This window comes from Aquila chrysaetos, chromosome 8, assembly GCF_900496995.4.
Source record: "Aquila chrysaetos chrysaetos chromosome 8, bAquChr1.4, whole genome shotgun sequence".
Classification (NCBI taxonomy): Eukaryota; Metazoa; Chordata; class Aves; order Accipitriformes; family Accipitridae; genus Aquila; species Aquila chrysaetos.
The window spans coordinates 34,061,268-34,086,857 of record NC_044011.1 but is presented as its reverse complement, the minus strand read 5'-3'; the positions used below and the strand labels follow the sequence as shown (position 1 = coordinate 34,086,857).

General features: G+C 40.7%; 2 protein-coding genes across 2 annotated transcripts in view; both read left to right on the top strand.

Annotated features, from left to right (window-relative positions):
- LOC115344220 (protocadherin Fat 4-like) overlaps nt 1-11,456 on the top strand; it is a 32,462-nt gene extending 21,006 nt beyond the window's left edge. The window contains exons 22-33 of the mRNA XM_030021164.1: nt 280-416; nt 1,094-1,237; nt 3,039-3,283; nt 3,761-3,870; nt 4,592-4,726; nt 5,249-5,385; nt 6,037-6,234; nt 6,577-6,671; nt 8,053-8,208; nt 9,040-9,237; nt 10,399-10,594; nt 10,988-11,456. Coding sequence (XP_029877024.1) covers nt 280-416; nt 1,094-1,237; nt 3,039-3,283; nt 3,761-3,870; nt 4,592-4,726; nt 5,249-5,385; nt 6,037-6,234; nt 6,577-6,671; nt 8,053-8,208; nt 9,040-9,237; nt 10,399-10,594; nt 10,988-11,164 — 1,928 coding nt within the window. The 3' untranslated portion in view covers nt 11,165-11,456. The remainder of the gene's footprint in view (nt 1-279; nt 417-1,093; nt 1,238-3,038; nt 3,284-3,760; nt 3,871-4,591; nt 4,727-5,248; nt 5,386-6,036; nt 6,235-6,576; nt 6,672-8,052; nt 8,209-9,039; nt 9,238-10,398; nt 10,595-10,987) is intronic.
- A 457-nt stretch (nt 11,457-11,913) lies between these two features.
- On the top strand, nt 11,914-22,935 carry LOC115344704 (activator of 90 kDa heat shock protein ATPase homolog 2-like). Its single transcript, XM_030022522.2, has 9 exons — nt 11,914-12,092; nt 12,225-12,415; nt 17,038-17,123; nt 17,776-17,890; nt 18,425-18,513; nt 19,063-19,185; nt 20,153-20,254; nt 21,490-21,541; nt 21,794-22,935. The coding sequence occupies exons 1-9, from the start codon at nt 12,013-12,015 to the stop codon at nt 21,967-21,969; spliced, it is 1,014 nt and encodes a 337-aa protein (XP_029878382.1). The 5' UTR covers nt 11,914-12,012; the 3' UTR covers nt 21,970-22,935.
- Nucleotides 22,936-25,590: the final 2,655 nt, after the last annotated feature.

Sequence of the window (25,590 nt, the reverse complement as noted above, 5' to 3'; positions counted from 1 at the left end):
TCCAACGTGCTGTCCATCATCATCTGTGTGCCTCAAGTGCTATTACTTTTTGAGTGTGACAGATGTATCTGCAAAACTTGTTAATCCATTCTGTTGGCTCACATTTCAAATGCTCATCCACTCAAAATATTTTCTGTTTTTCTTCTCCGTTATCTATATGATATTTTAAAAATTCTTTTAATGAGCTCAAGACACAAGTAAACATATAATTTAAGAGTGTAGTTAATTATGTGCTTCTAAGATGTATTAATTGATAATGCATCTTTAAATGTACCTCAGGTGGTGGAGGGAATATATTTGAAATTGATGAAATACATGGCAACATTAAGATAAAGAACTCTCCAGACTATGAAACCATGAATAAATACAACCTTACAGTGAATGCAATCAACGATAAATCTGCCCCCTTCCATCAGGTAAAAGACCATTATTGTAATGAACAGTGACTCTTCTATTCAGAGTGGATTTTGAACTAGTGGGAGGGAGATCTATCAAAGACATTTATTGTGCTGAATAAGGTAGTCACCTAATCATGTTTAGGGTCAGACTTTTGTGACCTTTGTCCCTGTTGAGTAGTATTCGTAATTAGTTGAAATACTTCAAAATCATGCAACCCTGAATCGTTTGCAGACCAACCTGTGCTGGGGAACTGGAATTCTTGCCTGCTGCTGTTAGTACTGTAAGTGCCATGATAATTTTTCATGAGAGAAAAAGTAATTTTCAGCAAATTGTTCTAGTTCTTCTGTATTTCTTTTATTTGAAAACATTACATGCTTATTTAACAGAACTAGAACACCTGTGGTTCCCTTAACTGCATCTAGCAGCAGCAGTTGTACGCGTTGGCCTCCTGAATGCATCCTTCAGACACCTTTCAAGAAGTAGAATCCTACTGCAACATTGAATTCCTGCCTCTCATATTAAAATCCTGTAGTGATCTCTGTTGAGTTCACAAAATTAAACCTAACACAATGTTTTACTACAGCATTTCAAAGTCTAATTTATACTTTTTGTTGCATATGCAAATAACAAAAAAAAATCGCTAAATAAGACATTCTAAATATTCTAAAATGAATTAAACCATTTTGTTTTCTAGGCAACTACTCATGTCACCGTTCTAGTGATTGATGTGAACGATAATGCTCCAGTATTTGCTCAGGATTCCTATTCCGCTTCTATAAACATGATTAATCCTGTAGGGGCTCCTGTCATAACTGTGAGCGCTACTGACAAAGATCAGGTAACTACTCCTGTTTTATTTTGACACTGCTTTAAGCTGCAGCCCAAATATATTTTTCTCCATTCTCTAGGCATGAAATACGAAATGTAGCAGAAAGTGAATTATGATTGACTAACAGCACTGGGAATTGGAAATTAGGACTTTTGATGTTTCTGCCTCGACACTGATGTACTCCCTGTCTTTGGGCATGTTTCTTCAGCTATATTTGCCTTAATTTTCCCCCTTATTATATGGACTTATAACGGTCTTTCAGAAGTATACAAGGACTGAAGCAATTTAGTGTCTGTGAAGTTATTTGAACTTCTGAGGTAGAAGAATCTGTAAAAGCTAAACATCATACAGCTGGCTTGAACATGGAAGCGTCTGCTTACCAAACGCCTCTGAAGCATGGTACCCCAGCTAATTCTCTCTGTCCCCATTTTTTAAAGTGATTTTGTTTGATATATCTGTACTGCACCCATTAAGTAGTATCCAGGCACTGGCAGAGATATCCAGTAGTCAACCAGATCACCATGACAACATCACTACTAATTATATAATTTAAAAGATGAAACATCTAGAAGTGACAACGAAATAGGTGTAGCAGGTTCCTTCCTATTTCTTCACACATAATTTTTGTTAAAATAGCTGCAGCTGTGGTACATTGCTGCAAATAATCTAACGGCCCCTTTTTTAAATCATCCTTCTCAATGATTTTACATAAAAAGTGAAATTGCTTGTGAAAGTTGCTGGACTCTGTGAGATCTGCATTAATACCCTAATGAAACTTATCCTTCAGATAACATGTCTGGTCCTGTGCTGTGCAGAGTGGCGCTTATCCTCCCTGTGACACCCTTTCAGGATTCTGGAGCAGAGTCCAGCACTGAAATTACTAGACTTTGTCTCTATTCCTCCCTGTTCCTGAAATAATTATAAATCCACAGATGTTCATAGTAGGGTTTGATCCTGCTGCTGCAGAGCCATGGAAGAACAGAATACAATGCTTTTCAGAAATACAGAGCAAAGTGCAAAAGAGCAAACCCTAAGGGTTTGTCAAAATGGCTTCTCTCAGGGAAGTGAGATGATGTGCATAGAGTAAAATGTGTCCAACTCTCCTGTGGCAGGCAGGAATAGGTCTTACCCTCATAGCATTGGGGAGGCTGTGCTTCTCCTCAAGGTGTGAAAAGGGTCCAAGGGACTTTGGCTTATTGTCATGGACATCACACCTTTAGATGACTTCTTCACTACTCTGACTGTCCCCCTCTACAGGTGTCCTTAACTTATTTTCATTAGTGATCTTTTTTCTCACATTTTTACTGTGTCACTGGCCAACTGCTTGTGAATTTTTTTCTGCTTTGTGTTTTTATGGGCGCCCATCCTACCATAGCTAACCCCAAGTTTTCATTGTCGAAAGAAATTCACCATTCTCAAGAAAAAATCACTAGAGACATTTAGACGTTGCCAAATCTCTTGTTTTCAGTGTTTATCCTACCCCTCAAAACATACTCCCGGTGCATGTAGTTTTCTTTAGCATTGCTATGGGAATTTTTTTTGATCTTGGAACATCAAAATTAATTTGGAGGGGAGTGGGGGGCTCTGCCCATTGGCCCTTCCCCCTGCTGCTGCTCTTGTGTTACAGTTTAAGCACAAAGTAGCTCTGAGCTTAGTTCTCTGTAGTTATTTAAAATGCCTCTGGCATTCTGTCCATTTAAGCATGGAAATACTGAGATGCCAGTGAGTCTGTACTATGGGACTTGGAGCACTGAAATAATATGGTCCTGCAAGCAATAGTTAACATGAAGTTGTGTTCCTTTCATGGCAGGGGCAAAATGGCCTTATTGAGTACTACATCCTCCCTGATCGAAACTTCAGCCCGTTCTTCCTGATAGAAGATACGAGTGAGGGGAAAATAATTACAACTGGAAACCTGTCTAGATCTGGAGAGATCCATTTAACAGTGATGGCTAAGGACAAAGGCTCTCCATCTTTAAATGACACTGCTATGATTACTCTTAATGTGTTTGACAACCGTCCATTTGTTCCTCAGTTTAATGAGACCGAAATCAGGTGAGGCTTTCATATTAAGTTACATAGCTGGTACATACTCTCCAGGTAGTGGAAAACACAGTGAAAGTTGAAGCTAATTTTAATATTCTTCTATGGAGAAGAAAGGACATCCGTTTTTTTAAACAAAATGTCCAAGAAATTCTGCTATGCCAGTGGTTCTGTGAATGTGATGTGAGGCATTGCCTTTTATTTCTTTATCATGCACTTGTATAAGCCAGACTCTTTGTCCCTTTCCTTTTGAGTACTAATAAAACATTCTTCCCTAGTCTTTACTCAAGGATAAACAAATGTCTGGCTAGAAAAGTGGGGCTTGCACTGCGCTCTTGAAACTTAGTGAGCTCTAGCAAACAACTAGAGCAGAGGGGGCAGGATTTTCCACAGAGAACTCGCTCTTGAAGAGTTAAATTTCAAAGCTTGCCAGTGCAACAACTGCTGGGAAATTTAACATTATGATTTACCATTTATTTTTTATATTAGCATTTCCGTTTTGGAAAACACAGGAGTGGATTATTTCATTTACGCTTTTACTGTGGTTGAAACTTTAGGAAAACCGATTGATTATACAGTTGTATCTGGCAATGAAAAAGGTGAGTACTATTTCCCTTGTGAGTTAAAATAGCTAAGATAACAGAATAACCTGTCTTTTGTGGGGCAGATGTTGCTGTACGTAAATGAGGAGGTAGAGAGCAAGGATAAAAATTTGTGTCATATTTTTAAAAACCGAAAGTACACAAAGAATTTTTTTCAGAGCTCTTCACCATGGACTTTGTTAATCTTCTTTTGTCTAAAGAGAGGGGTGGTAACTTGCTAGAAAACGGGTTCCTGTAGTCTTATGTTAGGAAAATTTGCAGGCTGAGGGAGCCAAAATAGTAGTAGTTGTTAGCAAGCAGCTTCTTCTCTGCCGATCATTTTTAGTCTATCATTTCCTTACACTTGCACCTATGTTAGGGCATCTGCTCTCCTTCAGCTTTTGCAGCTCTACTGTGACTCCATTTGGTCCACAAAAAAGGAAATAATTAGAAACTGAGAGGAAAACTTGGGAATGGGTGAAAAAGGAGTTGTGCAACAAGAAGCTGCAATTCTGTTTTCCAAGTAGGTTGCTTCTTTACATGTTTAAGGCCTGTTTGGTCTGGGATAGGACCCCAGCTGTGATGCCTTTGCTGCTCAGCCAGTGGAAGTGTTGCATTTCACGTTCTTAAGAGCAGAGGACCCATGGAAGCATCCTAAGAGCAACTAAGACACAAGAGGTAGGAGGGATACAAGTGAAGTGGTAGCTATAACAACGAAGGTGCATGTTTTCCCTTTCAGGTCATTTTAGACTGGATCCAAAAAGTGGTCAGCTGAGAACAGCAATTAATTTGAACTATGAGGAAGTTTCTCAGTATGTGATTTTAATTGAAGCAAACGAAAATCTCTCACCTGCTGCAGAAGTCCAGCGTTCAGGTAACTTTTTGCTTGGAAGGATATTCCAACTTGAATCAGGGGCAATGAACACATCTTCTGTATTTGCAACCCAATATAGGGGTTATATAGACTGAAAAGTCTGATGTGAAAGATGAAAAGCTGAAGGTCAAAGTTGTGCAGAGAAAAGCCAGCAGCCTTCCTCCAAGGGTGCAAACCCTTACAGGGCCCTACTGTGGCCTCAGAAAAGAATATAATAGCTGGGCATTGGACTCCTCAGCAGGAGCTGGAGGAACCTGCCTATCCCTTGCCTGGTACAGCACAGCCAGCTGGAGAGGGCTGACAGAAGAGCAGTGCTTTTGCCTTGAACTGCCTGTTCTTGCTGAAGCCCCAGGGAGGAGTGAGATAGAGCTCCTCTGGGCACATCCCTGCTGCATTCCCTTTCCTCTCCCTCTTCCTCACATGCAGCAGAGATACTGCTGCAAAGCCACAGTGTGACCCAGCCTTTGAAAGTTGTGCTTTGCTGGTGTTTGTTGTTGAAGTTAACTTGTGTTTGTTTAATAGGCCTCTTTGCTCAAAATGTGGCAATGCTGACGATCTCAGTGCAGGATGTAAATGAAGAGCCAGTATTTTTGAATAATGCCTACTCTGCTCGGATACCAAACTCTGTGCCGTACAAGTACCCGGTTATTACAGTTCAGGTAGAGTATCTTTCAGTGCTCTTCATGAGGACAGAAATCTTTTGAAAGATTTGGATTTCTTCCACAGTTCAACTGGGTTAAAGGAGCTGTTAAATCTTCTCTTGAAAGCTTGAGACAGATGCTGCCCATCATCCAGGTTTAACATAATGCCGGTGAAGGATGGGGTGTTTAGGGAACTGGTCCACACCTGTCCTACCAGTGGGTCTGTCAGAAGAGCTATACAGCCTGTTCTGACTCATGTTGTTGTTACGGATTACATACTGCACAGACTACCGTTCTCCCTTTGGCACCGTTAACCGCTTTGTTATCTATCAGACCCCAAAGGGAAATGAATTACAAAATGGAGCAGTTCTCATCTTTTTCTAAGTCTGGTGTTATCCCTCAGTTCTAGCCTGCTCCTTTTATGCTTGCAGCTGTAGAATCCTCTAGGCTTTATGGTAAATGTATTTCCCCTTTGGGGAAATCAGACCCCTTGGTCTGATTCTGATAGTTTGTACCCCACTTTGTTTAGCACAAAGAGAAAAATGTGACGGCACTATCCTAGAATACTTGTGTCTTACAAATAGAAACTGCAGAGTTTTATGATTGAAGAGTAATGTGCAGCCCAAAAGCCACAAGCTGAGTTTCACAAATCACCTTTTTTAAACCCAGGCCACAGATCCAGATTCAGGAGACAACGGACTTCTGCTGTACAGCTTAGTGAATAATCAAATGAATGAATTTGACATCAATGAAAATACAGGGCAGATTTTTACCGTTTCTGTAGCAGGAAAGGCTGGAACATTTTATCTGGAAGTCCAAGCTGCAGACCAAGGCACAAGAAGAGGCACAGCCCGGACAACAGTCAATGTAAGGATGATTGCTATTTATAGTCCTGATTGGCTTCCATGTCAAAACTCTGTATACAAGAAGGGCTAGGTTTGGTAATGACAAAAAAATTACTTAACACCATGCAGTGAGACTGTCCGATACACCAGTATTTACTACGTACTTTCAGGCCAGAATTACGAGGTTGCCATTTCCATTGACATATAAAAACATATTGGCATGAAGACTGACTTTTAGAGGACAATTACTTTATATCAGAGGTTTTGGTGGGGTTTTTGTTTTGTTTTGTTCTTTTTTGAAAGTCAATCTACAAGAGGTACAAATGCTTTGGAAAACCTTACATGTAATTTCTTTCTTTATTAGGTAACCATTGATTCCAGTTCCACTAACAACATTGTGGTGGTGGTACTTAATCAGAAGATCAATGTTGTTGAAAGAAACATTGCTGAAGTAAAAAGGTATTTTTGAAACTATGAAGCTTATTCTGATATAATACCTAATGACAAATGTAGAGTCCCTTTGAGACAGGGGTCTGACAGCCTACAGGGGAGGTGATACAGCTGGTGCCCATGAAAAGCTAGGCCTTCAACATGATGTACTTCAGAAGAATTTGAGGGAATTCACAGGAATTCACAAGTTTTTACCTGCTAAGCTTTTACCTGGCCTGAGCTGACGAATGTCAAAGAGGTCATTGGACTAGACAAATTTGAGAGGTCTCTTCCCACCTCAATGTTTCTGTGATTTTTAACAGCCTAGGACAAAGTTTTTCATGGATAGTAGGCCCAAGATACAAACGCAGAGACAGACAGGATAGAAGCCACAAACCAAACCCACCTTTGCTCCAGCTGAAAAATGCCCCTTGTGGCACAGCAGCAGAGCTTCTCAAGGAGGTCTCAGCCCTACGGTGCTACGGGATTAGCTAGTGATGTGTGGATGACCACACTATGGTTAAAAACATATTTTGGCCTTTTTGGCATGTTAATGAAGACACAAGATCTTTTGTTTGATTATACATAAACACATATTTACATTGGAAATATTGAGTCATGTGCTTTTGAGGGGAAATCACTTTGAAGGCTGGAAAAATGAGTTTGTGATGTTAACACTATTATGGCACCAGTTTCTTGTTCATAAAAATTAAATGGAAACCCTAGAGCTGCTCTGTTGCTTTCTTCGAAGCAACTGGTACTGACGGCTATCAGAATGATGGATTAACTGGGCCAATGGTCTGCTCCAGTGTGAAAATCTCTCTGTGAAAAAGGAGGAGAAAATAATGAGGATTATGAGACTGAATTTCGCTCCTCCCCACCTTTACTGTTTATAATACTCTAGAGATATCACTGCCTGTATTTATAAAAAATAATGTCAAGTATGAAATGAGCCATATGTCGCTTTGAAAAGCATGACTAAATATATTATACACTATGCAATATTGGTTATGAAATCAAGGTTATAAGTGTTTGTTAACCCTTCCTTTCTCTAATTAGTTGTTCACTTATGCTAATGGCACCTATCTTCTAAGAATTTTCAGGCTACGTACAAAAGTTATATAGCATTTACTAATGAAAAGTATCTTTGCTTACCAGTCAGAGACAAGGACTGGATCGATTTTTTTTTTTTTTTTTTTTTTTTCCTCTGCTACTCAATCACACAATGATATTGGCCAAATAGTTTAATTCCTTTGCTGATGGTAATCCTGCATTTTTACATGCTTAGATTAAAATACTAAATACCTGCAAAGTGTTGTGTTAAATACTACTTTTCTATCATTTAATTTCCAGAGTAAAAGAATTTGTCATTACCCAGTTAATTTAACATGTTTTCTTAATATGATGGCAGGGTCCTGGAAGATAAACTTGCATGGAACATATATATCATTAATATTTATTCCAATGAGTTTGAAAGAAAAGCAAGAAGCAGCACTGATGTAACCTATGTAAAAATGATTGCTTTTGATGAGGCAAACCAGGAAATATCTGCAGAAGATGTAAAAAGGTCTGTATGGTGCAGTCTGTCTTCTGGGTGTCAGAGCTATGCAGCTAGGTTTTCTCTCCCTTAAAATTATTCATGTCATGGACTGGATAGGTTTAGATCAAATAACAGTTTATCTGAGACTTATCTCAAGGCTTAAATGGAATTTTTAGAATTCAGAAAGCTTTCATTATTTATTGACAGGTAATTTTCAGAGTTTGTCAAAAACATGAATAAGGCTGTTTAATTGTGCAAAATATATTTAAAAGTCAGTTTTATAGAAAATTGAAGTAGAAAGAATATCATTAAAATAGATATTGACTTCACTTCAGAATTGCAGAATGGTGATTAAAAACATATTTTAGGTGTATTTTACATTTGTTTAATAACGTGACAGTGGTACGAATGCATATTCTTATAAACATCCTATGAAGGGCAGCTGCTACTTAAACACATGATTTCTAGGCTCAACACCTCTCATAAGCTAGTAGTTGTTTGTGGCTGATATTACTAATGGAGTCTGTAGTCACAGGAAGCAGTCTGCATGGATGAATCTATTTCTCTGAAGAAAGCACTATTGGTATCTGTAGGACTATATGCGGCTGCCTTGATGTGGCTTTAGAGGATACTGACCTCTCAAGTTCAATTTTCTGAACTTTGCAGCATTTTAATTCGTAAGCACCAGGGCTGGTTACCAGAAAACAGAGTTTTTCCCGAATGAAAGGCATGACAAGTCTGAATCTTCAGAAAAGGTCTTGGTGGACAAGGGAGTGGTATTCTGTTGTTTTCTTCACTACTCTTCAAGCCAAAGTGAAGGTCTGATAAACCATCAGCATTTTACTCTTCTATCTTCAGAAAACTTAGGGAGCAGAACAGTAACATTGAGATAGAACTGGAGAAAATATTTTCAACGGCTGTTACTGCTGCCATAGAAGAGGCTCCTGCTGACTCAGCAACTCCTGAACTCATCACAACAATTGTCCTCAGTGTTCTGCTAGCCTGCACCCTCACAGCCTTCCTGGTATACGTACTTTTTACTATAAAAAGGAAAAGGTACAAATAGTTTTACTTTAACAATGTAATTTTGACTTAAAACTAATAAGTTTACTTTAAATGTCAACTTGAAAAATACTTATCTGATAAATTACTGATATTTGCATGGAGTACTGCCTAAGATTTGCTATAAATCAAAGTGCCTGGCATTGTACTGTAAATATTAGACACACTACATGTAACCGACAGTTGGTTTCTTCTTGTGTTTGTCACACAGCAACAGGAGAAACAAATACTTCTAAAAGCACAGGGAAATGTGGATAGCAGAAATTTTAAGTGTGAAGGGGGGCACAAGTAGCTGTAATATACCCAAAGAAGTCTTCTCTAAGCCCATGAACGCTGAAATCCCCATGAATGCTTAAATCAAGGGAGGTTTTGCTGCTAACTTCAGTGGCAGCAGGACCACAGAGTAGAGGAAAACAAATACATATCCAAGAGGGCAGCAGGCACTGACCCTGTTACCATTACAGAAAAATAGGAAATACTCCAAACTAATACCCAGAATAATGCTGAAAATAAATGACACAAATACTTCATGTTCTGTTTTTAAAGCAACTGTAAAGCCAATCTTCAAAAAGAATTAACAATTTCATTTTAATGTATTTATCATTTTCAGAAAGTATGAGCAACGGTATTTGGTTAAGAAGCGAGCTGAAATTGTGGAGGGTATTGATAACCCTGTGTGCAACTGACAAAAATGGAAGTCTGAAAAGCTTAGAGAAACTAGAGCACATGAATAATCTGGAAGTAGAATGCTGATACCACAAATTTATAAAAAATAGCATATCAAAAGAGGTGGTTCTAGTTTAGTCTGGTAACATAGGATTTTCCATGTATCTCTTCACTGGTGTATAGGTTGATTTTTAAGAACCCTTACAACTGTAAGTTAAAAACTCTACACTTGAAGGAAGCTAATACCTTCTAATCTTGTATTGAAAATTTTACAAGGGCAAATTCCTACTTAATCTTTAGCAAATTGTTAAGCCTTATGGAGAAAAAACCCTTCAGGATACAAGAAGCTACTTAACGTTCCCCTGAGTAAAATCCCAGTAATTTTGAGATCAGTGTACATGCCGCTCTCAGTTTTAGAGAGGCTAAGATTTTTGTCACTTAACTATTTGCAAGCTCAAGGTGTTATGAATTCTCTGAACTCTTTTTCAGGAAAACTGGAATAATGGCGTTTAGCAACGTGGAAGACACCAAAGGAGGTGATGCTGACAAAGATGTATTTCAGGACGATGAAAGCCCTGAGACACTAGATTGCAACAGTGAATGTGAAGAAAGTGTAGCATCTGAAGAAGCCGCTGAACCTAGAAATGGAGATGCCCAGCCCACTGCAGAATTCACAACAAAACAGGTAATTAGCTTTTCAATTGCAAAGAATGGCGTGAAGGATATTTTATCATTATTCATCAAATAACTGGAAGAATTATCAAAAAAAGTAAACTTGTGATGGAACTAGGAAGAAACCCGAATTTTACATGAAGTAATGAAAACCCTTGAGGAGGAGCTGTGTTTGTCCCTGCTTAGAAGAAGAACTTTGTGATCCAGCGAAGAATGGTGACCATCTTTTACAGAATGTGTATAGGAAAGGGTTCGCTCATGTGTTGCTGCTAAATCTTGCAGCCTTGAAAGCAATGCTTTCTTTGTAAGCTTCAAGTTTTAAGTTATACAACTTCTGCTGCTTGGAATTTGTCCACAATCCAGCACTTGCAGCTTTCTGTCTCATCTGTGTTACGTTTTCTTGCAGGATTGCTTTCTGACAGATACAAAGCATGAGTTGGCTCTTTCCTTAAAACCTGATCCCACAACGCACGCCCCTGAAAAAGAACTGAAAGGAGTAACATTTTCAGAAGTGGCGATTATTTTGGATGCAGAGTGTGAAGGTGATGAGCCTGATGATAACGATGTATTTTTTCATCAGTAAGAATGCTTGACGAAGAAGACTTTTAGGAAAACCACAATGACACTCACTGGAACACTACAGAATTAAGTGAGCAATAAGAATATGGGAATGCTATCCAGATTTTAATTCCTGCTACTCCTGTTGTTCGTGCTGTAAGCGATGGACAGGGAAGAAAATCAGCAGTAGGCTGGAAGGGCGGCAGCACGGTCGCAACGCAAGGCTACTTGCCCAGATGCACCGTTATCTTACCGTGTGTTCAACTTCCTATGGCACGCGTACACTGGCAAGACAATAAAACCGATTCCAACTGTGATGCCTTGTCATTATTTTAGACGAAGTACTTCTCGGACATCAACCTTCTCTTTTGCACAAAGCCCACCGCCGGGGTTATTTTTTTGAAAACGAGTGACTAGCTATTTCCTACTTACACGCCGCCTTTCCTCCCCGCCGAGACGCTCGCCGCCCGCCGGGCGCTGCAGCCAGCCAGCCGCCCACCCGCCTGCCCGCAGCAGGGACCCGCCGCCGGAGGAGGAGGAGGAGGAGCTGGCGACCGGCCCGCAACAAGTGAGAGGGGGGTCCCGGCAGGGGGGCTGCCGCCTCCGGGGGCGCAGCCGGCGGGGTCCCTCCTTCCCTCCCGGCGGGGGGTGTGGGAGGAAGGGCGGCGCGGCCTCGCCTTCCTCCTCCTCCTCCTCCTCCTCCTCCGGCGGGGAGCGAGGAACGGGGGAGGGGAAGTTTCTGGCACCTTCTGGCTGGGTCGCCGGCGGGCGGAAGCGGTTGGGCTGCCGGCGGAGGCGGGCGCTGCGGCGGCCCCTGGGTGGTGGCGGCGGCGGTAGCGGCGGCAGCGGCCGGGCCGGGCCGGGGGCAGCGCCATGGCCAAGTGGGGGCAGGGGGACCCGCGCTGGATCGTGGAGGAGCGCGCGGACGCCACCAACGTCAACAACTGGCACTGGTGAGGGGCGGCGCGCGCGGGGGCTCCCTGAGGCGGCGGCGGCGGCGGCGGGAGGAGGAGAAGGGGGTGTCTGAGGGTGAGGGGGGGGGGGGCGGGACGGCCGGCGCTTAACGGCCCCGGTTGGCGGCCCAGGACGGAGCGGGACGCGACCAGCTGGTCGAAGAACAAGCTGAAGGAGGTGCTGGTGGGGCTGGTGGTGGAGGGCGAGGCCGGGCGCTGCGAGATCAGCGACCTGAAGCACGTGGAAGGCGAAGCGTCCTGCAACAGCCGCAAAGGGAAGCTCATCTTCTTCTACGAGTGGAACCTGCGCCTCGGCTGGAGAGGTACGGGGTGGGGGGAGGAAGGGAAGGCGGGGAGGGGGCGGCTCCGAGGGGACCGGCTCGGCGGGGTCGCCTGCCTGCGGGGGGCGGTCGGTGAGGCGGTGCCTTGCCCGTGCTCCGCGGGGGGGGGGGGTGGTCGGGGGATAGCGGCGCTTCCTCAGCTTCAGCCCGCCGCTGGCAGTGAGGAGCCACCCAGTCTGCGGTGGGGGAGATTCCTCCCCCCCCCGCTTGCTGTTTTTTTCCCGGGCGAAAGGAGCGCGGTGATTGGCGACCTAGCACGTTTCCTCCCGTGGCCCCAGCTTTCATGGGAAAGTGTGGATTGATAGGGGTTGCCTTCGAGTTCATCGTGGTCGTTGCAAAGCTGGCTCCGACGATGTGCTGTGCAGGATCAGGAGCGATCGCTTTGGAAAGTAAACTGTCTGCTTTGGGTTGGAAAATCAGGAATATTTTAGCGAACTGCAGTGAATCAAAATCGTAGGGAGATTGCAGGAGACACGTGGGCCTGAACTTAAATAAATGCTTATCTTTAAATAATCTTGAAACCCTAGCTGGTCTTTTTTCCCCCTTCACCCAATTTTTTTTCTACAACACACGTTTCTTAGCGTTGTTTTAACAGCATATCAGGACAGTGTTACTCATCTCGCTTTGCAAAAAGTAACTGCTTCTGGTGTGGTGGGATATGTATTGCTTACAGCAGTGTGCTTGAATTGTTTTAGTTTTCTGGTGTGCCGCAAATTACAGCTGTGTGCTTAATGCACGTTGATAGCAGGAAACAGGAGAACCTAAAAAGTGTAAAAGTGTAGATGTTTCCAAAAATTTAGCGTAGTTTACGTTGGGGATAGTGAATTACATGTGGAAGAAACTGTGTAGTGGGAATAAGGAAACTAGAAATAATTCTTGATTATTGGGAATAACAGGGGCTGTGCCCATGCATTTTTGTTGTGCTGCATCCGCTTGCAGCCCCAACTTTTGGAGGTTCAGCCTCCGCTGTGCTTGTCCCATGGCAAGCTCTTTATTTGCAGACTGACCCAATAACGTATCTTTTGGTAATATCAAGGAATTCTTTCCATTTATTAGATGCCTGCAACTTTATGGCAAATTGTGGACCATCCCTTGCATTAGAGTAAGAATCAGGAAGAGAAAAAAGCACCTGCACGGGAAATTTTACCTGCATATTGTAATGCCAAATTACAGGCTTTTCCTCCCAAAAATACTGTACTTCTCAGGTCTCAGTTGTTCCTGTAAGAGGTGGGAATACCAAAGGCCATACTTAATTTTTCCCTATTAATTCCTGTGCTCCAAACAGGACTGTAGTCTCTGGATCAGTGTTTCAGGTAACGCTGTTGGCTGCTCCAGCGGGCTGTCTGAGTTTTGCACTTCTTTTCATGGTGCCCTTTCCAAAGCAGTTCTTATGACTGTGTTTTTCCTGGTTTGGCTGACTGGAACTTTATTTCGATGCTGAGACCAGTACTTCTCTTCGAACAGATCTGGAATTGATGTCTGCTCCCACAGCAATAGGGGACTTAAAGAAATACTGTTTCTTATTTATTTTTGTTCGTTTTGATAGTTAAATGTTTTAAATGTTACAAGTGTGTTATAAACTAAGAACATACATACTTACAGTTGTGATCTAAATGTTAACAGAGGAAGGCAAATATGCTCTGTGATACAGTTTATATCAGTGCAGTTTAAATAATTCTAATCAGCTTTTTGATGTTTTGGGTGGTTTTTATTTAAGATAAGCTAAAATAATCTAAGTTTTTTAAACACTGGTTAGTTTGTTTTTGTTGGGGTTTTTTTGTTTGTTTTATTTCAGCGTATAAAACTTAGAAGTAGGCAGATGCAGTATTTTGTTTGTATTTTCTATATGAATCCTTTCTAAATTTTGTTTCCTCTGCTAGGTCTTTATGCTCTTTAGTGTTTATAGACAACTCTAATGTTGCATTAGGTAAGTTGCTCAGTTCAGTCTTGCACTGAGTGGATGATGTCTTTCAGAGCTTAGTTTTAAAGGAGTTTGCTACTACACAGTGAAATTCTAAAAGAGCTGGGGCTGATTATTTTTTTTCATGATTTGATAGCCATCGTGTTGTGTGTTTTCTGAGAGCTCTGAATTAGAAATGAGAGTTCAAACTTAACTGCTAAAAACACTAATTGCTGTAATTGGTTCCTTCTACAAGTCATCTAGAATAACTAGGAGTTCAAGCTATGATTAAAATGTGGATATATAAGGACAAGGTGATATAAATCCTGAAATCTGCAGGTGGTTTGGAAAGTCCAATGTTGGAAAAACCTTGCCCTTAGCAATTTAGATTACAGAGCAACAAGGAAGTGAGGAACTAAGGTACTTAATGCCACTAAAATTGAGCAAAATGGCTGTTCTATCATTTGTTTGAAGATGTAATGAGGATTTTAATGGATTATTCTACATTGTGATGGAAGCTTTATGAAAATGTGTATGTCCTTTTAAAACTTAGGTATTTCAACAGTGGGTTTACAGGTAGGTCTTTCTGAGACATGAGCTTTCACTATCAATTTTTTTAAAGTATTGGATTGGCAGGAAACAAAAAAATAGCTTATTCTTAGGTCTGTTATTGGAGTCCAGTGGGATTCAAACAAATAATTTGATTGTTTGTCTGATAAAAAGGTAACAGCTTTGCTTACATTACAGCAATAGTAAAAATGCAAAGCTGTACCAATGTTCTGCCTGTGTGGTGTTGAACACCCACCTCTGTTAACTGATAGGACTGTGCTGTCCAGCACAGATAGCATCTGCATTAATCCCTTGGACAAGCCATTTTTTTCTTTGTATGAATTTAAATTTGTTGTCTGGCCTGTGTTATTTGGGAATCTTTATTTTAAGAGTTGTGAAAATTGGTAATAAAATTAGCTGAATGGATATAAGTCAGGTTTGTGTTCTGCTCCTAAAAATGTCTGCCTGCATGCTAGCACTTCCTTTTTGGGAAGAGTAGCTGAAAATAAGATTTGCTTTACTGTCTGCAAAGACAATGTTGTGTGGTTTTGCCTGTACTAATCCTGGAGCTAGAAGAAAGCAGTAGAGAGCAAATTGACATGGCTGCTTGTGATTTGTGTTGGGGCCACAAGTGTTTTAATGTTATAATTAACTAGTTCACATGGGTTCATACTTGAGCTAACAGGTTCTCCTGGGAGACTTTGAGAAGCCCAAGAGAGGTCTTCTAGTTTAGCCTTTCCCTGCGTGGATGCAGTTGTCTACTTCTGGATTAACAGTCTTTGTATATTGTGCTGTGCTTGACTCAGGTGCTGACTAGGAAGGGATCTTTGCACCGTACTCTCCTTTGTGTTACTAACCGTCATTCACTCTTCTTGCTAAGAAATGCCTGAGCATTTGTTTACTTTACTGTGAATTTGACGGGTAGCACGTTAGGTTATATCTGTGCATAATGCCCCCTTATAGCATGGTGGTTGTTTCAGGGTAGTAATTAAAAATAATGAAAGGAGAGTGGTGTTAAGTAGTGGCCGGATCTAGCTAGCTCCTTTGAAGGTGAGAGAATCCAAATATATTACATCTACCTTCATGAAAATTCCCCTTTTGCAGTCATGCTTAACTCCGGGTTGTTTGTATTTTAGAGTTTTGCTGATAGACTGATAAAGCTTGTTGTTGTGTTTTGTATGTTTTGACAAGTAAGCTGATAAAACAGTATGAGGATAACTGGATTTGGGGTAGAATGGCATGTTTCTGCTATTGCTTTCTGAAAAGATTTTAACATGATCTAAATAGTGAATTAATTTAAATAACTAAATGTTTTTGCAAGGCCAGGGGAAGAGTCTTCCGTGTAATGGCAACAAAAAGGATCAGACCTTAAATTCAATCTTTTCACTGTAAGGTCTGAGGCAAAGAATTACAGTACAGAGTTCATATCCCAGAATATGTTTATAGAGCTGTGTAGGTAAGTGATGGTGGGCCTTTGCCCAGAAGGATGCAGAAGCAGAGCAATTTCTGTTCTTGCAAAGGCTTTCTGATGCGTACAGTGATTACTGGCAGTTCGCAGTAAAGCTGTTAAGAACGAGTGTTCTAAAAAATCTGCATGTGAAGTTTCCTGTTTATAAAAAATTTCAGTTGTATACCTGTCCATTCTACATGCATATGTTTTACAGTAACATGCCTGTATGTTGGGAGCTTTTCAGATATTCAAGACGGAATAGTTAGCATTCTAGGGAGCTTCTAAATAACAGCCAGACAAGTTTACGGGAAGAGGAGGTTGTTTTTCCCCTATCCCCTTTTGATTCACATTCTGTATTGGCAGACACAAGCTGTTGTAAGTAGCAAGTATTAGAACAGCTGAGAATTGAAGGTGAGAGCAGTGGCAGAACGGTAGCGCGCAATGATGTGCTCAGTGAGAAGATGTACCCGTGTGAGTGTATGTATCTTAATGCATCTGTACAGGAAAACACAGTTCTGAGAACAGTTTACTATGAAAGTACTGTGACATGTGAGACTTTTGGTTGCTATTTAGTTCCTTTAAATTAGATTCTAGGCAACTTGCTTCAAGTAACACTTTTGTACAACTAATTTCCAAGCATAAAACTCTTGCTATGGGGGAAGTAGTTTTTAATAATGCATTTAAGAATTCGTTATGTTAATACAGGTACAGTGAAAGAGTCTGGTGAGAAACATAAGGGATCTGTTGAAATTCCTAACCTGTCAGAAGAAAATGAGGTAGATGATACAGAGGTAGGTGTGAAATACTGATATGGCTATACAGGTTCAGAATTCTTAAATAAAGCATTAATCAACATATAGGCATCATGTTTTGATTTATCCTGTGATTGTGGGATAATTACACTTGGATAGTTTGTTTCATGTTTTTGTTTTTTATACTTGGAATAATGACTTATCTCTGTTCTCAAATTTACCTACTAGGAATGTGCACAGTTTTCTTTATTAATTATTGTTTGTGATGATACATTAACTACAAATTTGAGAACTCTGCTGCTTGTAGTCTTAAAAACAAACAAACAAACAAAAACAACCAACAAACCACCCCCCCAAGACCTAAGAACTTAAGGAATCTTCTTGTTGGTTGTACAGCATTTGATGCTGTGGCTTCCACAGATTCCTCAGCCTCTGCTGCGTAGTAGGCAACTCTGTTTATACTTGATGAACTTGACTGTGCTACTCTGGAGATGAGATACTACATTTATTTAAGTCAAAACCCAAGAGGACTTATTTTTAGCAAAGGTAGGATAAACTGAGAAGATAATGAACTTGAAATTGCAGCAGTCCTCTGAACGTAGTAAACAAAGCCAGAACACTTTCCTTTGTTGCCAGAATCCAAAAGGCTCATGTTTAGATGCCTCCTAGATCTTCTAATTTTTGTTTCTAGATCAATGTTAGCAAAAAGAAAGGGGAAGGTGATGTTCTGAAGGACCTTATGAGAACTGAAGGAACCACAAAAGTCAGAGAGGCCCTGAGAGATTATCTGAAAGCACTTAAAACAGGTAAATGAAACCAGTGCGTTGGGTATGTTTTTATGCAGTCTTCTTTCTTGAATAGATTGGTAATATATTGACAAGTCTTTGGGTTTGTATTGTTTTGATTTTTAATTGTTACCAGCTGAGATGAAGTTAGTCCTACCAGTCAAAAATCTTTATTGCTATCAAACATGGCACTGTCCACAAGTTTCTGTAGCGACCTAGGCTGTATTGTGACTGCAGAGATCACTGTAAGACCTGCAGGCTTCTCTGCTGTACTCTTCAGAAGTTTGTGGAGATGGTGCATTCCTTCATGGGCAGATGTTAGTAATTTTGGGTCAGGTAGCTTTGAAAAGCCTGTGTTTTTAAGGGAAATTGCCGTTAGGCTCTATTGCCAATACAAACGTTTGGGTAAGGTGGGGAAACTGGATTGGAATTGTACATCCCATTCTGTGCTCCCATTTTCCACGGTTTTGGTCAGCAATCTTGATCACATATCTCGATGTCAGAGTGGTTGTACAGCTCAATTTCATAACTGAAGAGTGATTTCCTTTATTACAGAGTTTACCTTGGGAATGATTCTGCCAACGAAAGCTACTGTTGGTCAGGAGCTGGCCACTGAACGAAAACTAAGTGGGAACACCATGCAAGTATGTTGGCTTTAAGTGTTGTACGAGTTTAATTTTACCATAAATGTAGTCCCTACAGATTTTGCTATGCTAACAATTGCATATTCCTCTGGTTACCTGCAAAAGTAATTACCTGCCTTTGGGGTGGAACTGCCTCCTCACTGCTGTGATCAGGGCCTGTAATACAGAAACAACCCGTTGCAGATCCTGGGCACGGGTCTGCTGGGCGCAGAAGGAGGACAGCAGCATTTATGTACCCCTTAATGCTTTGTTCTGTAACGGCTGTAGCTTCGGCAAGGTGAAGCTGGAATTCACCTGCATGCATCACTTCCCCCAATCTAAAGTTAGCCTCAGGTATCTTTGGGGCGAATCACACACTCATGGTTTTTCCACTTGTTTTAGTGAATCCTGATTAATAATACTGTTAACTATACAATCTACTTCCATATTTATATAACATATTCACAACACAGTATGTTAAGAATGCACAGGTAACAACAATCCTGCCATTCCAGAACTTTTAAGTGTTTGATCTTGCACTCATTCACCTGAGTATTTTTTGTTTTGCAGGATTCTGTTTCACCACAGTCTTTGGATATAGTTGGTGTAAAAATTCCAACAGTGAAGATACTGATGAGAGAAATCTTCAACTCTCCAGCAGATGAACTTTACAGCATCTTCACAACTAAGGAAGTAAGTGATACTTTCAGTAGGCAATATAACTTAATGTGGATGCTGCTGTAGCTGAATAGTTGTATAAGTAATAAACGTGTCTCATAGTGTTAAGTACAGATAATAACTCCTCAAGTACATTTAAATGGAGAGATGTGATCGTCCAGAAACTGAAGGCTTTATGAGCAACCCTTTTCTTGTAACTTCACTACATATTTGTAATTCTGATTGATTGTCATCATTTGCTCTTCCAAGTTTTGCTGAATAGCTTCACCTTTTAAGCCACTGAGGAATTTCTGTGGTGAAAATGCAAAAGGAGTTGACAGTTCCTCCTGCACTCTCCTTTGCTAGTTAGAAAAGGCTTGGACTTTTTATGTAGGTACTTGTCATTCAGGAGCCTGAAGTGCTTAGTAATGGCACTGTTGTTGTCCACAGCTTAATTAGATTAACTATTGGATGCAATGATACTGTTGCTTATAGGGTATGGCATATAAAATCACTAACTTTGGGTTTGTTTCCTTCAAAAGAGCCTGGGCTGGTATCAGAGAACTTTAAATTACAATCCAAACACTACCACTGAGAAACAATAATGGCTCTCAGCAGCTCTTCTGCACTGCACCTTCCTAGAGCTGCTGTTCCGTCTCCCTCATTTCCAAATCCAGCAACAGCCGGTCGCGTCTATGTATATATGTATGTGATTTGTCCATGCCCCTTGCAGGTGGCTCGGGTCTTTTCTGGTCTTTACCACTCCAGCTTTCTCAGCATTTACAGTCTCATTCCGTCACCTCATTGGCCCCTGCGACTACCACAGATCTCAGTGGAGTGCTGCTGTATAAAATGACAAACCTGAGTAGTGCTTACAGCCTCTTATGTGTATTACAGTTGAGTTAATTTCTTCAGCAAACCTCACTTGTGTCATAATATGGTGCATTATGTATCAGTATAGATTTGTAGTTAACTGACTTGTGCTGTATTATTCTTTTGCTAGTTGGTACAGAAGTTTTCTAAATGTTCTGCTGTGATTGAAGCTGAGAAAGGAGGCAAACTTCAGATGTTCGATGGCTGTGTCAGTGGTGAATACACAGAATTGGTAAAAAGCTCCTACTTTGCACTTCAAAAATGGAGGGGGTGGGGCACTGGCTGCTTCTCTGAGCTAAAAAGTAGTAAGTTTCTGACATTTCAGCTTCTCTAACGCATACTCAGTTCCTCTATAATTTCAAAGCCCCAAACCTGCTATTATGTATATTTCCCCATCAAAAGAGCAGGCACTGACTACACCTAATGACCTGCACTGGGGGAGAAAACTCTCAGCACCATCCTTTTTTACTAGGAGGAAGGAGTGGGAAAGCAGGTTTAAGGTTTATCTCCCAAATCCATATCAATTCTTTTGTAACTGGATAAATGATCTCTGTTCTATTCAGGGCAAATATGCTTTCCCGCACTGAATGCTTTTGCAAATAGAAGGGAAAAACTGATAATTGAAGCTCAGCTCCGTTTTTGAAACCTCTGAAAAACCATTTTCACAGTTGCTGAGCTTAGACTTGGTATCTGACCTCCATCCAGATGACAGGCAGTAAGTATCACTGACAATTGGACAATTTTTAAAAAAGCAAAAAGCCTTGGAAAATTGGATTCTCAGTTCAACCTAATGAAATTTGTTGTTGACTCCAGTAAGGGCTCAGTCTGGAAATATACTTGCTGCAGAACTGTTACACCTGAGATTGGCTTCAGTGGAAGCCAGTTATGTTAATCAACCTTTGCAATTAGATAAGGAACAATTTAGATGAAACAGTCAAAATATAAACTTAACAGCTTAGTGAAAACAATGAGCCTGATTTAGACCAAACTTCAGCTGACCTAATGCTTATGCAGTAGCTCCCCTTCTCGTGTGAGCTGGGGGCAGGCTGTAAAACATTTTTATGCAGTCCTGCATAAACTTGTACATTGAAGCAGGCTGGATTCATTAACAGAAAACCAGGGGCGTACTCTGTCATGCTTACAGATTTCAGAAGTGAAAACATGACTTACTGGTGCCCATTTCAAGGTCTGCAAGCAAACCAGTGTTTTATGTTTAGTAACTGATCAGCCTGATGTTTTCCCATAGAGAAAACAAAACAGTGGAAAGTAGCAAACTGAGCTCTTGATGAAAACAGTTTATTTAAAAAAAAAAACAAACCCCAATCTCCATATTGTTTACATGCATGTGTCTACTACTGCAAAAGATAATGCTCCCTTCCTTATTTTTCAGGGGAGAATTAGTACTGAGTAGTTGTAATGTGAATAATCTCAAATGCTAATGGGGAGAACCTTCTTATCTTCTTACAGGTCCCAAGGCAAAGAATTGTCCTGAAGTGGAGGTGTCGAAGCTGGCCTGATGGTGAGTCATTTTGAGGAGTTCTAATAGAGGCTACACGTTGCAGGGAGAAGGAACAAACATGACAGCTGACAGCCTTGCTAACTGGAGGCTCGCTTAGTCTTGTGTTCTTTGGAGAACAGCCTGATGGCCGTAGCAGTTGTCATCTGTGAAAAGAGGCTTCGTTTAGATACAAGCAAAAGCAGATACGAAATTAGCAACAACTGCAATCCTTTAAAAAACACTTTGCTGAAATGTTGTATTTTCTTCCTTCAGAACATTATGCAACGGTTGCCTTGAATTTCAAGGATATGGCTGCTCAAACAGAACTGCAGTTAGAGTGCAAAGGAGTTCCTGTCTCTAATGAAGATAGTACAAGACAATGTTGGAAGAAGCAGTATTTTGAAGAAATACGTATTTTACTTCAGCAATCCAAAGACACCATGGAATGATAACAGCACTGTAGTTTTGTTAGGGCATTACTTTTTATACTTTGTTAACATTTGGTTTTTTAAAAAAAGTAATTTATTTGGGGGAAGAATAAAGACCCACTTCTATGATACTGTATATAATTTAAGCATTATTTATGGAATTTTAGTGAATGAGGTGGTGAATAAGTCAGACTATGTATATAAACAGCTTTACTTGGGGAAACTGATCTCTGTTCTGCTTGCCTGCTTGCCTGCAACTTCAGAGAGTAATAATGATTCAGCTGCAGTCAAGTACTACCATCATAGGTAGGTAAGCTACATGAATCAATAGGAAGCACGTGCAGTTCTTTAATATTCAGTGTATCGAGTGGCAGAATGAACTCCCTCTAGGAGGTGGGGTTCCCATCAGAGGTGAACTGACAGGGATTACAAAGCTGCTGATACATCAGATCTTTCAAGAAATGGGGGGGGGGGGTATAGTTCACAGCCTCTTCAAATCCTTCATAAGAGTGCTTTAACTGCAGACTGAATTTGTTTCTAACTCTGTCAACAGTTTTAGGGAAAGATAATTAACAATGTCATGTAATTCTGGTTGGTATGCACTGTTAAGTCTGCATGCACTGTACTCCCTTACTTGACCTCAGTGTGAAATTTATTTTGGAAGAAACAAACAGCAATAATGCTTTCCTTCTGCAACTGTGTAAATCTTCCACTTACTTAAATGATTTATGGCCCTCTGCAATTCCGTAGCTCAAACTACAGCGAGCAACTGGTTGTTAGAGAAATTTGACAGGAACATAGTTGGGATATTGAAAGTAAAGAATTGTTACTCTTAATTAAACCACATTGAGGTTAGCAGGGATAACTTAATTTGCAAATGCTTTATAAAAAGTGTATGAATTAAGTATGCAATTAGAAACAAACCGACCAAAAAAAGGCAAGCTGCCTTTGGAAAACGTGGCTGGCTCAATAAAATACATCATTTTACATGCAGTTTATTTTCTCCATTAACCAATACTGCTAAACTAAATGAGTCTGTGTAGAAGTTAAGTCCTATTATTTTATTTTTACAGGATACCAACATATGGCAACCTTACCACACACAACTTGCATCATGCAGAAGGTAAAGGTGTGCTGCTCTTTCCTACAGGCGAGGTTTTCCCTGGGAGGTTTGCAGTCAGTTATCCCCTTTGAACTTCGGTGCGACTTGTAGTAACAAGAACAAATACCTCAGTGACAGGACAGGCGCGCAGACTGGTTACCAAGTGCTGCATTGTCTGCGTTTTAGGTGTCCAGAGAAGGGTGGAGAGCAGCCCCTTGAGAAGTGTCATGTTTTTCTGAGTGCTCAAAATCTAGTTACCTTCTTTGATAAATATTCAAAGACAAAGAGCCTAACATTTTGAATACAAAAATGATTTAGAGTATTGGTTGATGAAGGGGCAACCTTTAAATAAAAATAGGAAATCTACGTTTAAGACAGAGATCAGGCTAAGCAGTTTTGTGGGTAGATGATCTAAGAGATTTTGTGACAATTTAGTATCTGAGAGTAGGCCGTTGTATCTAATTACAAGTTTCTTCAAACAGTGTATCCTACAGCCCTAGTACTTCTCTGGGAAGCATGCCTTGCCAGTTTTGGCTCCCAACTGAAAAACCCCTTCCATCTGAGCGTCACAAGTGCCCACTACTATTAGGTTTTGCTAGTCTGAATTCTCTTGTCTCCCCCCACTAGCAGGAATATTCAATTCAACTGGACGCGCTGCCAATCATCAGTGTTAAAAAAGAAGTGACTTAACTTGCTTTTCCAGTGTTGCAGCACTGACTTCCAGCTGTGGGACTGCCCAAACCTCCAGAAAACTGTGCAGCTGCTGCTGGGAGGTCCAAGACTGCATAAGGAGGAACAGCCCCAGCCCCTCCACGTTTCCTCTTTAAGAAAAGGGTAGTGAACTGAAGATGACATGTCTTCTTTAGTGTTCTTGTTCCCTTGTGCCTGCACAGCTGTAAGTCTGATAATATGCACAAGCTTTCTTAAGTTAAAGACATGAAGTACCTACCTTTTCATCCTGCTTGTAGGCCAGCCTAGCGTAAGAAACGCACAGACAGCTTTCACACCCACAAACAGCCCCTGACTGACTGTCCTTACAGTCAAAGCCAGGACATTTCTTCTTGCTTCACCAGCATTCGTGCACTCTTCCCATCTTCACTGTATGGGCTGGCACTTAGCTGACGTTAGTATTGTATTGCTGACCTGAAAGTTCAATTTCTGCACACAGTTATTTTGAAATTGGGAAAATTCAAAAAGGGATTTCATTTTACTTGTAGCAGGCAGCCTTCAGGAGGATTTCTAGCACTGTCAGCCAGCCATAGCATGAATGGGGCAGTCATCCTCTTGGGGAGGCAAAACACTTTATCCTTAAGTGCTAAAATTTCTCATAGACTCTCCCAAGAGTTTAATAAAACCAAAGAATGTTAAAACTACTTGTTATCCTCAGCCCTTCAGCTGGATGGAGCACAGTTAGGAATTGCATATCATTTAATAACAGTATGATGATAATGATACGTTCATATCATACCTAATGAAATTGTAGTATCGTAAATATAGTTTGCTTTTTAATTAATCCCTGTGAAGAGTTCCCTATCCTAAGATCTTTCCCAAAGGAGTAAATGGCAGGAGTGGAGACAGATGTAGAGATCTTGTGGGAAACATGCTCAAACTTACTGGCATTCACATGTTTTAAGGAGACTGATGAGCACAGAAGACATTCCAGACAGAGAGTGAGCTGTATGAAAGAAGCAACAAAGCAGAAATGGGAAAAGACAGTTTTGCTTTTGATGTAGCGCTTCTGTAATGTGGTAAGATTCCAGACAACATCCTGGTCTCCGAGAAAGCAAAAAGGGAAAATAATTAAATGTGAAAGACAAGATTTGTGAGACTGTAGCCAAAAACCAATACAGAGGATGGTCTTAACAGTTTGGGTCCAGGAGGTGGAGGCTGGCTGTTGGGCACTATGCACAGCGAGGCCGGCGGAAGTATTTTAAAAGTTTAATTTTGAAGGTGTTAAATGGGAGGTGGGACTTCCAGGAAGAAATACGTAACAATTAAACAAGAGGTGGGATGAGCCCTGGAAGAGAATAAAAGTTTTAAGAGACTGAGGCAGCCAGTTAAAGGTGGGGTTTTCAAAGACAAGGATGAAAAAGCATTCTTGAAGGCAAAGAAATACAAACCAGAAAACTGACTCAAAGTAAAAGAAGGGGAATAGAATGCTATGGAAGAAATCGTGACTTACAGAACATGTAAAATGAGGGACCCAGAGAAAAATAAACAGGTGCAAACAAGGATGTGGAAGAGGAGACAAGTTTGTGCAGGTACTGCTTGCTTTTGTTTAAAAAACTGAATACTGGGAAAAAATTCCCAGTAAAAATGGCAGGAATACTCAAGGGGGAAATTGGGAGGTAATGTAAGGGAAGAGCAGTAAGAATAATTATACTTCTGGTAACCTTGACACAATTTTTGAGCAAAATAATAGAAAAGCTAGTATTAAATTCAGTCAGTTTAGAACTACAGGATAATCATTTAATTGAAGCTAACCAACATGGTTTTTAATATCTTGTCAGATTTGATCCAGCTTTTTGAAGAGGCTGCAA